Below are 14107 nucleotides of genomic sequence, written 5' to 3'. Positions count from 1 at the left end.
TGATTGTTTTGAGGGACTGCCAAATAATAAATGAATATGTGTATTAACATGTATAGCAAACCCCTATCGGTTAAGGTACAGGAAAAGTAAATAAATGTAACCAAGGTGGCGTAACTGAATCCCAAGCCAGAAGGATTGGGGAGTGGGAAAAAAAATACCAATAAATGGTAAAATACCACCCACTTAAAACAACGTGAATGGGAACCCATTTAGAACCTAATCCCTGTTGGGCAATGTTGGGCTGGAACTAGTGAAATACCAGATGCTGGAACCTAGGGAATGATCTGGAAACGCCTGCAGGATTCCCTAGGTTCCAGCATCAGGTATTTCACTAGTTCCAGCCCAGCATTGCCCAACAGGGATTAGGTTCTAAATGGGTTCCCATTCACATATTTTATAGTGGGTGTTTTTTTTAGCATTTATTGGTATTTTTTCCCCACTCCCCAATCCTTCTGGTTTCACTTACACCACCTTGGTTACATTTATTTACTTTTCCTGTACCTTAAACGATAGGTTTTTGCTATACATGTTAATACACATATTCATTTATTATTTGGGGGTCCCTCAAGACAATCATAGGACACATTCATGGTCACACCCTGGAGAGTGTCCTGCTGGGACTCCTGCGTCCTTGGATGTCGATTTGTACGGGCCATGCATACGGTTCTCACAACCACAGCTCCCGAAAAAGATGTCCCTTTCAAAGGGGGTTTCCAGACATTTGTGATGCACTTCCTATATACAGCGATTCTGTGAGTACACCATATCCAATGGGGGTTCTTTCCCCCCTTTTGACCTTTTTTCCAAAAGACAACTATCTAAGGATCTTTATATTTTATTACAGATGTACACATGCTTGCTTCTGAAGAGTGGATAAAATTCCATGAAACGCGTCGAGCTTTTGTACCTATCATGTTTAAACTGATCATGTGTTTTTATTATCTCTTATTAGAATCATGTATCCTGTGTAAACAATATATGGGAAGTTAAAGCAGAGTTCCACTCAAAAATGGAACTTCCACTTTAAGGGAAGGTGACCCCCTGACATGCCACATTTGGCACGTCATTTTTTTTGGGGGGGGAGCGGATACCCTATTTTTAGAGGGTTCCAGATCCCACTTCCTCCCGGCGCACCGTGGCACTGGAAGGGAAATCACCTCTCCCCCCTCCCTCTCAGCAATCATCTGGGACACGTCACAGGTCCCAGATGATTGCCTGGCCAATCACGCCACACGGCTCGTGCATGCGCATTGCGTGCTCGGCTGTGAAGCCACAGCCGGGCGCCCACAGTGACTATGCTGGCGCCGCAGAAAGGAGGGGGAGACGAGCCGGGCTTCTATCCCCCGCATTGCTGGACCCAGGGACAGGTAAGTGTCTGATTATTAAAAGTCAGCAGCTGCAGTATTTGCAGCTGCTGACTTTTCTTTTTTTTTTTTTAAGCGGAACTCCGCTTTAAGAGGTGTTATACCCACAATCCTTCCCTATGGAAATGACTCATTCATGCTTTTTATGTATGTATATGGATTAAATATTGTGATAATGGTCAGTACTATGGATTATTAATCAAATCTGACACATAAAAATGCCAATCATTAATTATTCATATTGCCTCATTTAAAGTCCCACTCTGCTCCTTTTCTCTTTTCCTATACAAATAGGGATGGAGGCATGATTAGGTCCCTGCCTCATTCAAAGTCCCAAAAATGTCCTTTTTTCCCTCATAATGGGCACAGAGGGTGTGCAGAGCTGGGAACTCATCAATATTACCCATCCAGAAACCGGAGTTCCCATCTCTTTGCACCGACCATGGCAACTATGAGTAGTGGTGTAAGCCTGTTGTCGATGCCCCAACCCCCGTAACTGAGATATCATTTATGTCTGGGGGGGCTGACCCTTTAAAGTATTACTGACCCTCCTTTTTTTTCTGCATGTCCCTCCAGTTTTCTTCTCTCAGCCCCATGCACACTGGTGACATCTCCATGAAGAAAATAGCAACAATCAATGATGTCTGTGAGTCCATGAAACAGCAGCTTCTTCTTCTGGTGGAGTGGGCAAAGCACATCCAGGCGTTCTGCGAGCTTCCTCTAGACGACCAGGTGACACCATTACCAATAACGCACTTCCACCATTTCTATCTAACACTATATATACTCAGTTCCAGGGTTTTATCAAACTTTATTTGTAGCTGCTTTTGTTCTGTAGTTATTAAAAATAAATTTAAAAATAGTTTAAGCTGCGTTTTAGCTGTGCTTTTTGCCTGCTAGCGGGGCGCTAGTGGCTGAAGAAAGGGTTAAACGCGCCCGGAAAGGACCGCTGCCCAAGCACTTTGCAGGCGCTTCAGCAGCAGTGCCCATTTATTTCAATGGGCAGGGGCGGTGGAGGAGCGGTGTATACACCGCTCCAAAGATGCTGCTTGCAGGACTTTTTCTAACGTCCTGCAAGCGCACCGCTCCAGTGTGAAATCAGTATTACTCGGGCTTTCACATTGGGGCTGCAGGGGAGGCGTTTTTCAGGCGCTTTACAGGCCCTATTTTTAGCCCTTTAGCGCCTGAAAAACATCTTCAGTGTGAAAGGGGTCATAGAGAGAAATAAAATAACGTTGTTTATAAACATTGTTCAGACACAAGATAAAGAGATACAAAAGAGCATTGTTTGTAAACATTGATCAAGTGGAAGATGAAGAGATGCAATGTAACATTGTGTTTAAACATGGTTCACATAGGAGATAGGAAGTTATAAATTAACATTATTACTCTGAAATCTGCTTCATTCATCTGTAGATCAAAGGGATGGGTTTCCATCTACATACGAAGTTAGTTAACCGATTGCCGACCAGCCGCCGTCATTTTACTGCGGCAGGTCGGCACGAGCCGTCGTAGCTATACGTCAGCTCGTGGGATCGGGATAGCAGGCGCGCACACACCCGCTGCACTGCGGGGGTGCCGATGCTCGTGGCCGATGGTTGCAATGACCGCCGACCACGAGCGATCGCGGGCACGAGAGGCAGAACACGGAAGTGTGCGTGTGTAAACACACAAATCCCTGTTCTGCTCTGTGAGATCATGTGCTCCTAATAGCTAGGAACGACGATCCGTCACTTCCTCTAGTCAGTCCCCTCCACCTTCAAGTAAGAAACATGTAGCAGGGAACACAGTTAACCCCTTGATCGCCCCCTGGTGTTAACCCCTTCACTGCCAGTGACATTTTTACAGTAATCAGTGCATTTTTATAGCACTGATCACTGTATAAATGGCAATGGTCTCAAAATAGTGTCAAAAGTGTCCGATGTGTCTGCCACAATGTCACAGATCACTGCCATTACTAAAAAAAAAAAAAAAAAATTATAATAAAAATGCCACAAAACTATCCCCTATTTTGTAGACACTATAACTTTTGCGCAAACCAATCATTATACGCTTATTGAGATTTTTTTTTTTTTTTTACCAAAATAATGTAGAAGAATACATATCGGCCTAAACTGAGGGGAAAAAAGTTTTTTTTTATATATATTTTGTGGTTTATTATAGCAAAAATAAAAAAATATTGATTTTTTTTCAAAATTGTCGCTCTTTTTTTGTTTATAGAGCAAAAAAATAAAAACCACAGCAAAAGAAAGCTCTATTTGTGCGAAAAAAAAGGATGTCAATTTTGTTTGGGTGCAACGTCGCACGACCACGCAATTGTCAGTTAAAGTGACGCAGTGCCAAATAGCAAAAAATGGCCTGGTCATTCAGTAGCCAAATCTTCCAGGGCTGAAGTGGTTAAAGCAACCTGATCAGCGCAAAAAAAAAAAAATTAAGAATAAACAAATAAATAAAATATATTTCTATTTAACCCTTTATTAACTCGTATAGCTTATTCAGCCCTAATCAACTCCTTTCTATTCTCCCCATAACTATTATTTTACTAATGGTTTTTATTTCTGTTTTCTAACCAGTCATACATAAACTTTTTATTTTAAATTAATTTTGTTTGGTAATTTTGTGAGGGTTGCATTAAAAGTGCAACGTTCAAAAAAAACCCTTTTGATCCACTTTAAACACTTTGCAATGTTTTGTACCAGAATCATAATTTTAGTGTCATTTTTAAATGGAGTAAAATATAGAGTACAATGTATGCTTTTTTCGCTACAATGACAATATTTTTTTAAACTAACACTGATGTAAAGATATAAATATTTTACAGTTTTGATTTTTTTTTTAGGTTTTTCTTAATACTGTACATGTGTTATTGTTAACTTAACATCCTGCTGCCCACGTAACACATATATGAGACAGCAAATAGGGTGGGAGAATCTCCCTCGTGGAGACACAGACAGCAATAAAAACCTGACAGAGTGTCTAATCCATTTACACTCCTTCCAAAACTAAAGAAAAGTTTTGGTTTTAGATCCATATTACCAGTATGTGGAATAAAGACCCCTTATACATTATGTCTACTTTTCTTGAATAAACCATCATACTTCCTCTTTCTGCCTGCAGGTGGCACTGCTACGGGCACATGCCGGGGCCCATCTCCTCCTGGGGGTTGCCAAACGCTCTCTCCCATACAAAGACTTCCTGCTGCTCGGTAAGATCAAATTCCCCATTTGCATGGTGCGATTTTCCATTTTTAACATAATAATAATAATAATGCAACATCAATGGATTGTCAGAAAGGTTCTAGGATGAAAGTTTGTGACACTGCGAGATGACATAATCAAGTAAATCATGGTGCCTGTGCAATTCTTGGCTGTCTTCACAAGTTTCTGACACAGCTCAGACCCTGCTGCAGCCTCTCACCTTACAACTTGCTACAATCACTGGGGGGAGGAAAGATTGAGGAAATGCTTCCTCCTGCCTGCAGCAGATGGATGACATCATCTCAGCTAGTCTCACTGGACTGGAGCTTAAGAACAGGTTTTATTAAAAAAAGACAGAGCTGCTCTGATAAATTATTCTGTTGCTGTTGTGATGTGTCAGGAATTTATTCATGCAGACTTGTACACTGACAGGTCCACTTTATAACCGAAGTTGATCTGCATTATATTTTGCCTTCCTGGTTCATCACCTTTGTCCTCATCCAAATACTAATGAAATGTTCAAATAAAACATTTTTACATTATGGCCACTAGATGGAGCTGATAGATCATCGAAAATAAGTCTTAATTTCCTATGATCATCTGCTCCATCCAGTGGCCATAATGCAGTACCTTCTTGATTCACACTATTCTTATGAATGAAAACCTTATGACCTGTAATGGCTTCTGTGCAAGTTACTTTTGATTATATATATATATATATATATATATATATATATATATATATCCTTTTTTTTTTTCAAAGGATAGTGGAGTTTTGTGTTAACCTATCTTCTCCACCACTAGGTAATGATTTTATCATCCCCATGCATTGCCCTGATCTGGAGATCGCTCGCGTTGCTGTGCGGATACTGGATGAGCTGGTGAAACCGCTGCGGGAGATCCAGATTGATGAGAATGAGTATGCCTGCCTGAAAGCCATCATATTCTTTGACCCAGGTGAGGAGAGGTGGGACCTGTGCAATAGAGCACCTTTTATATGAAGATATTTAGAAATTAATTTATTAATATTCCTATTTTGTGGCTTAAAGATTTAAAATGGATGCTGGAGAGTTAACCATTAATAGTACCCTATACCTCTCAGGAAGTTTATTGATGAGTTTCTGGGTGTGTACACCTGGGTTGCCCGATATGAAGCACTTCCACCATCTCTGCTTTATTTTTAATTGATTTTATGAAGACTGCAACAAATGGGGTAAGACCACCTGGGTTCACACTAGTGCGAATTGGATGCGGGGGTTTCCCTGCATCCAATTCACACTAGTGCGAATTGGATGCGGGGGTTTCCCTGCATCCAATTCGCATGACAGGAGATTGTGACCGGCTCTTACACATCTCTGGACGGCTGCGGAGTGGATTGCAAAGAAGTCCTGTGCATCTTTAGCCCAGTTTCAGGGCCAAATTCAGGCAAAAATTCAGCCCTGATTTGTCTCTGAAATGGAGAACAGTGATGTTGGTGAGATTTCCTTGCAGTAGTTTGTGTTTCTGCCCCTCCCACAATGGTGAGATTTCCTGCAGTAGTTTGTGTCTCTGCCCCTCCCACAATGGTGAGATTTCCTGCAGTAGTTTGTGTCTATGCCCCTCCCACAATGGTGAAATTTCCTGCAGTAGTTTGTGTCTCTGCCCCTCCCACAATGGTGAGATTTCCTGCAGTAGTTTGTGTCTCTGCCCCTCCCACAATGGTGAGATTTCCTGCAGTAGTTTGTGTCTCTGCTCCTCCCATAATCCCACCCAGAGCGCTGGACATTTTTTGTTTTTTTCCCTCCCACAATAATGATATTTCCTGCAGTAGTTTGGGTCTTTGCCCCTTCAGCATTGGTGAGATTTCCCGCAGTAGTTTGGGTCTCTGCTCCTTCCATAATGGTGAGATTTTACCGCAGTAGTTTGTGTCCCTGCCCCTCCCACAATAATGATATTTCCTGCAGTAGTTTGGGTCTTAGCCCTTCCAGCATTAGTGAGATTTCCCACAGTAGTTTGTGTCTCTGCCCCTCCCACAATGATGAGATTAGAAAGCAGACAAACAGGCTACCGGAATAAGATAAAATGAAATCTGGATTGCACAATGGTTCCTGAAGATCTGGAAATCTGAAGGAAAACACTAACATTAAATCAGAATGTTTGCTTATCTATGAGAAATGGGTGCTTTCACACTAGGGCGGTGCGCTTGCGGGACATTCGGAAAAGTCCTGCAAGCAGCATCTGCAATGAATGGGCAGCGCTTCCAAAGCACCTGAAAAGCGATTCGGAAGCGCCGTAACGCAGGCATCTTTAACCGTTTTTTGGGGGTTAAAAGTGCCCCGCTAGCAGCCGAAAAAGCGGCGCTTAAACAACGCTAAAGCACTGCTAAAACTAGCGGCGCTTTAGCGCGAGCGGCTAGCGCTTTCAGTGTGAAAGCACTCTTAAGGTGGTGATAAGAGGCTTAGGTCATTTACTGAGACTTCAAGGCTCCAGATTACAAATGGTCTCTGGTTTGTAGCTCACCTTTTATTTATTTCTAGGTTCTTCTACAATACAGTGTGACAGTTTGTAATGTTTGAAACAATATAGTATTACGGCGGATTCCACCTAAAATAATAATTTCAGATTTTGATCATCTATGTATCCCGCAGACTGTAAGGGCCTGAGTGACGCCAGCAAGGTGAAGAACATGCGCTTCCAGGTGCAGGTGAACCTGGAGGATTATATCAATGACCGGCAGTATGATTCCCGGGGGCGGTTCAGCGACATCCTCCTCCTACTCCCGCCCCTGCAGAGCATCACCTGGCAAATGATCGAGCAGGTCCAATTCGCCAAGCTTCTCGGGATGGCCAAGATCGACAGCCTGCTGCAGGAGATGCTGCTGGGAGGTACAGCGGCTGCTCTCATCTTTCATTGTGCCAAATATTATTCTATTACAGCATGGGATGAGAGGAGGGGTTTAGACCAAAATTAATTCCCAAAATTACTAATTTAGTGTTTGCTGAAATATCCTTGAAATTTGTCTCTAATTTGACCATAAGGGATGGTCAACTCTAGGAGATCACCCCCCCCCCCCCCCCCAAGTATGATGTCACTCACAGTTGCCATCCCATCTGCACATTTAATTTTGAAATCGTTTTCCTTAATCATTGTAAAAAGCGTTTTGAGATAGCTGTGATGTCATCAGTTCTCTCCTGAGCCTCCTGGAAATCAAGGGCACCAGGAGGAAGTTATTTGTGGAAACTACATGTCCCAAGATTCTGGTGTCTGCAGTAGGAAAGTACAGAAGGCCGTCTTGCTCAGCAGGTGCCTGGGCCCCCCTTTTGAAATGGTGGGGACGAGCCAGTACAGGGGGGCTTGCTGCACTGCCTTATCAGCAGCCCTGGGCATGAGGCTGGGCTATATATTGGTGGCTGCGAACATATTAAAGGAATGTAAGGTCGGCCAGTTATTCATTTGCAGCAGTGGATAACAGCAGGAGGCTTTAGGAGTTGAGGACAATGTTGGGAGGGATGGAGGCTGGTGTAGGTTAGGAGTGGTGGAGGAGGGAGCTGAAAAGACATGGGAGCAGAGGTGACATCTGGCAGAGAGAAGGTGGAGACTGGAAAGGCACTGGGCAGAAGTGACAGTTGGCAGGAGGGGAGGAGGCAAAGAAGGCATCGGGCAGAAGTGACAGTTGGCAGAGGGGAGGAGGAGGCGGAGAAGGCATCGGGCAGAAGTGACAGTTGGCAGGAGGGGAGGAGGCAAAGAAGGCATCGGGCAGAAGTGACAGTTGGCGGGAGAGGAGGAGGAGGCGGAGAAGGCATCTGGCAGAAGTGACAGTTGGCGGGAGGGGAGAAGGAGGCGGAGAAGGCATCAGGCAGAAGTGACAGTTGACGGGAGAGGAGGCGGAGAAGGCATCAGGCAGAAGTGACAGTTGGCAGGAGGGGAGGAGGCAAAGAAGGCATCGGGCAGAAGTGACAGTTGGCGGGAGAGGAGGAGGAGGCGGAGAAGGCATCGGGCAGAAGTGACAGTTGGCTGGAGGAAGATGTGAGGAGCCAGTCAGCTTGTGGTGGCAGAGGAGGATGGCAGATTTGGTGGACGGATAGAAAATAATTGCTGATTTACAGATAAAGAGGGTTCAGGTTTGTCCTTTGTCTTTCAGGATCCGCCATGGACGGGGGTCATTACCTTCACTCAGCTGCACCAAGCCTGGGCCTAGACGCAATTCAAAGTCATGTCATTCACAACCTGCACTCAGTGATTCATGCTGTGCCATCAGGTAAGATCCCAGCACTGTGATTGGTCACAATAGAAGGTTAGCTTGCAGGGATTAAAAATGTGTCATTCTCTATCTTCCACTGAGAGGCACAGCATAAAGCGGTATTAACCCCAAAAGCAAGCATTTATTTAATTGCAGCTTACCATTTCTTAGTTGTGATGGCTGCATAGTTTTCTTTTTTTAGACTTTCTTTCTTCTATTTTTATCTGGTGATCTGGCCAGTTCAACCGACCGAGTCGGTCGGTCGGTCGGTGGGTGGGTATTCAGGTAGTTTGTTTGCCGTCACTGGTTATACTGCTGCCCTCATAGCTATTTCTCCTGTAGGTGGCAATATAACCCTAGGTGGCTTAATTATCATTAAGCTGTGTCCCACAAAGGACTGGGGTTTTACAGTCATCACAAAATTCTTATTTGGAAGCATTCAAAGAGTTGTTATGTTAATACTTGAATAAATGTGAAAAAAGTCACGGACTGACCAACTTCTCTCTCTCTCTTCAGCTTCCCCTAAAACATCTTTATCTTCCCCTTCGGGCAGTGCCGGAAATGACAATTATAAGATCAGCGGGACATCAATGGGTGCAATTTCTCTTATGCCGCGCACCGTCATCGCCAAAAAAGAGATTTTATAGAACATGGAGCAGACTGGAGGAAAACTATTTTATGTTTCCAACATTGAACAAAGTTATTAGGGACATGATGCTGCTGAGCTGGGGGTGACTCAGCCTGCTGTGGTCTGTACAGCCCCTGGGGACTGCAATACACCATCCCTCACCGTCTCCGGGCACCATAGCGCACCATCTCTCATTATCTCCGGGTACCATGGCGCACCATCCCTCATTACCTCCAGGTACCGTGGCGCACCATCCCTCATTACCTCCGGGTACCATGGCGCACCATCCCTCACTATCTCCGGGTATCATGGCGCACCATCCCTCATTATCTCCGGATACCATGGCGCACCATCCCTCATTATCTCCGGATACCATGGCGCACCATCCCTCATTATCTCCGGCTACCATGTCGCACCATCCCTCATTATCTCCGGGTACCATGACACACCATCCCTCACTATCACCATGGACCAGGGCGCACCATCCCTCATTATCTCCGGGTACCATGACACACCATCCCTCACTATCACCATGGACCATGGCGCACCATCCCTCATTATCTCTGGCTACCATGTCGCACCATCCCTCATTATCTCCGGGTACCATGACACACCATCCCTCACTATCACCATGGACCATGGCGCACCATCCCTCACTATCTCCGGGTACCATGGCGCACCATCCCTCACTATCTCCGGGTACCATGACGCACCATCCCTCACTATCACAATGGACCAGGGCGCACCATCCCTCACTATCTCTGGGTACCATGACATACCATCCCTCACTATCCCCATGGACCAGGGCGCACCATCTCTCACTATCTCCTGGCACCATCCCAAACTATCTCCATGGACCATGGCGCACCATCCCTCACTATCACCAGGTAACATGGTGCACCATCTCTCACTATCTCCGGGTACCATGGTGCACCATCCCTCACTATCTCCGTGGACCATGGCGCACCATCCCTCACTGTCTGCGGGAACCTTGGCACACCATCCCTCACTGTCTCCGGGGACCATGGCACAGCATCCCTCACTGTCTCCGGGTACCATGACGCACCATCCCTCACTATCTCCGGGTACCATGACACACCATCCCTCACTATCACCATGGACCATGGCGCACCATCCCTCATTATCTCCAGGTACCATGGCGCACCATCCCTCACTATCTCCGGGTATCATGGCGCACCATCCCTCACTATCTCCGGGTACCATGACGCACCATCCCTCACTATCACCATGGACCAGGGCGCACCATCTCTCACTATCTCCGGGTACCATGACGCACCATCCCTCACTATCACAATGGACCAGGGCGCACCATCCCTCACTATCTCTGGGTACCATGACATACCATCCCTCACTATCCCCATGGACCAGGGCGCACCATCTCTCACTATCTCCTGGCACCATCCCAAACTATCTCCATGGACCATGGCGCACCATCCCTCACTATCACCAGGTAACATGGTGCACCATCTCTCACTATCTCCGGGTACCATGGTGCACCATCCCTCACTATCTCCGTGGACCATGGCGCACCATCCCCCACTGTCTGCGGGAACCTTGGCACACTATCCCTCACTGTCTCCGGGGACCATGGCACAGCATCCCTCACTGTCTCCGGGGACCATGGCACAGCATCCCTCACTGTCTCCGGGGACCATGGCGCAGCATTCCTCACTGTCTCCGGGGACCATGGCGCAGCATCCCTCACTGTCTCCGGGGACCATCCCTCATTATCTCTGGGGACCATGGCACACTATTCCTCACTACATCCCGGGACCATGGTGAACCATCCCTCACTGCCTCCAGGTACCATCGTTCACTGTGTCCGAGGACCACGGGACATCATCCTTCACCGTCTCAAGGGACTGCCTCGCACCATCCCTCAAGGTCTCCAGGGACCATAGTGCACCATGCTTCATTGTCTCCAGAGAACACGGCACACCATCCCTCAAGGTCTCCAGGGACCACAGCACACAATCCCTCAGGGTCTCCAGGGACCATGGCACACCATCCCTCACTGTCACGAGGGACCACGAAACACCATCCCTCGCTGTGACTGCAGCACGGCATTGCATGAGAAGGACGTAATTTTTTTTTACAATTCAAAAAGAACTTAAAGACTTATTAATTTTTTTTTTTTAAGGCTATATATCTGGAAGTGATCAGCGTAATGTGTATAGTTCAATTATAATCTCAGCATTCACTTACCTGAGGGTGTTTCTATGGCTTGATGAACATGGTAGCCACTAGAGGGCGACTATCCAAGTCGTTAAAATATCATCATGAAAATATGTAACAGAAAGAAATATTGTCACGTCAAAAATTCCAGATAAATGTTACAGAAATAACAATACAATGTATCAAAACCCAAATGTATACAAACACAATTACAAAAATAATATTCTTTCCCTTTAAATCTTTTTCACTCCCTAAACTGAATTCCTCGGTCTGTACAACTGCTGTAATCACAATGAAGGGTTTCCACCATCCCTGTGCTGAGTTCCCGAATCTGCCCACCAACTGTGCCCATTATGAGGGGTTTCCACCATCCCTGTGCTGAGTTCCCAGGGCTGTACATCTGCCGTAATCATTATGAGTGGCTCTAACTCACCCTGAACTGAGTTTCTAGGTCTGTAAAACTGCTGTATAGGGATGAGCGTTATGTTCGGGTCAAACATGAGTTCGACTCGAACATCGGCTGTTTGCCCGTTCGCCGCATAGCGAACAATTTGGGGTGTTCGCAGCAAATTCGAAAGCCACGGAACACCCTTTAAAAGTCTATGGGAGAAATCAAAAGTGCTAATTTTAAAGGTTAATATGCATGGTATTGTCATAAAAAGTGTTTGGGGACCTGGGTCCTGCCCCAGGGGACATGTATCAATTCAAAAAAAAGTTTTACAAAACGTCCGTTTTTTTGGGAGCAGTGATTTTAATAATGCTTAAAGTGAAACAATGAAAGTGAAATATTCCTTTAAATTTCGTACCTGGGGGGTGTCTATAGTATGCCTGTAAAGTAGCGCAGGTTTCCCGTGTTTAGAACAGTCCCTGCACAAAATGACATTTCTAAAGGAAAAAAAGTAATTTAAAACTACTCGCGGCTACCCGGTCTCCCCCCCGTGTGAAATGGTAACGGGGTACAAATGTACCCCTACCATTTCACAAAAAGTGTCAAAATGGTAAAAATGACATAACACGGCTTGGGGACAAGTCCTTTATGACGCTTCCTTGCAGGTGACAGTTCTTTTATAACTGAGGGCGGGGCCACACAGTGATGTCACCGGGTGACCCTGCCCCCCTCTGACGCACGGGACATCCCTATGGCTTCCAGGTAGCATCAGAGGGAGGTGGGGTCATCCGGTCCGCCCCCTCTGACACACGGGGACATCCCTATGGCCTCCTTGTAGCGTGGTATGAAATTTGGGGGACTCCCACGCAATTTTTTTTTTTAATTTTGGTTCGGGGTTCCGCTTAATATTCATACCAGACCCAAAGGGCCTGGTAATGGACTGTGGGAGAATCCCATGCCGTTTTTTTCAATGACTTTTATGTGTATTGCCAGGACCGACAATTCATTATAGCCGCAAGTAGTTTTAAATGACTTTTTTTCCTTTAGAAATGTCATTTTGCTCTCGGACTGTTCTAAACACGGGAAACATGCGCCATTTTACAGGCATACTATAGACACCCCCAGGTACGAAATTTAAAGGAATATTTCACTTCTATTGTTTCACTTTAAGCATTATTAAAATCACTGCTCCCGAAAAAACGTCCATTTTTAAAATGTTTTTTTTTGCATTGATACATGTCCCCTGGGGCAGGACCCATGTCCACAAACACTTTTTATGACAATAACTTGCATATAAGCCTTTAAAATTATCACTTTTGATTATTTATGTTCGTGTCCCATAGACTTTAACGGTGTTCGCGTGTTCGAACTAATATTTTGCCTGTTCGCATGTTCTGCTGCGAACCGAACCGGGGGGGTGTTTGGCTCACCCCTACTGCTGTAATCAATATCAAGGGTTTCCACCATCCCTGTGCTGAGTTCCCAGATCTGAACACTGACTGTGCCCTTTATAAGGAGTTACCGTCATTCCTATGCTGAGTTATTGGAGTTGATTTACTAAAACTGGATAGTACAACATCAGGTACAGCTCTACATTATTATTATTCAGGATTTATATAGCGCCAACAGTTTACGCAGCGCTTTACAATATAAAAGGGAGACAATACAGTTATAATACAATACAATAGGATTAAGAGGGCCCTGCTCAGAAGAGCTTACAATCTAATAACTACATAGAAAACAATTAGCTTCCAGGTTTTTTTTTTTTCCAAAACTTAATTTAACAAACTGAAATTAGAAACTGATTGGTTACACAGCCGATTGCATGCACAGCTGCACTGGATTTTGCACTATCCAGTTTTAGTAACTCAACCCCATTGGGTCTCGTCTACGCAACTGCTGTGCTCATTATGAGGAGCTCCTACCAACCCTGCATTGAGTTCCTGGGTCTGTACTTCCTGCTGTGATCATTATGAGGGGTGTCCACAATCACTGCAGTTCCTAGGTGCACACACCTGTGTTGCCTATTAATAGAGGTTCTCACCATCCCTGTTCTGGGTTATTGGGTCTGTACACCTGTTGTGCCCATTGTGAGGGGTTCCCACCATCCCTGTG

General features: G+C 45.3%; 1 protein-coding gene across 3 annotated transcripts in view; it reads left to right on the top strand.

The window, feature by feature from the left end:
- Positions 1-11842, top strand: part of LOC141112728 (hepatocyte nuclear factor 4-beta-like) — a 53762-nt gene extending 41920 nt beyond the window's left edge. For all 3 annotated transcript variants that reach the window (XM_073605757.1, XM_073605755.1, XM_073605758.1), the window contains 6 exons: positions 1941-2096; positions 4482-4569; positions 5366-5518; positions 7189-7425; positions 8682-8798; positions 9297-11842. In XM_073605757.1, coding sequence (XP_073461858.1) covers positions 1941-2096; positions 4482-4569; positions 5366-5518; positions 7189-7425; positions 8682-8798; positions 9297-9427 — 882 coding nt within the window. In that variant the 3' untranslated portion in view covers positions 9428-11842. The remainder of the gene's footprint in view (positions 1-1940; positions 2097-4481; positions 4570-5365; positions 5519-7188; positions 7426-8681; positions 8799-9296) is intronic.
- The last annotated feature ends 2265 nt before the right edge of the window (positions 11843-14107 follow it).

This window comes from Aquarana catesbeiana, linkage group LG11, assembly GCF_042186555.1.
Source record: "Aquarana catesbeiana isolate 2022-GZ linkage group LG11, ASM4218655v1, whole genome shotgun sequence".
Taxonomy (NCBI): Eukaryota; Metazoa; Chordata; class Amphibia; order Anura; family Ranidae; genus Aquarana; species Aquarana catesbeiana.
The sequence above is the reverse complement of the archived record's forward strand: the minus strand, read 5'-3'. Positions and strand labels throughout refer to the sequence as shown.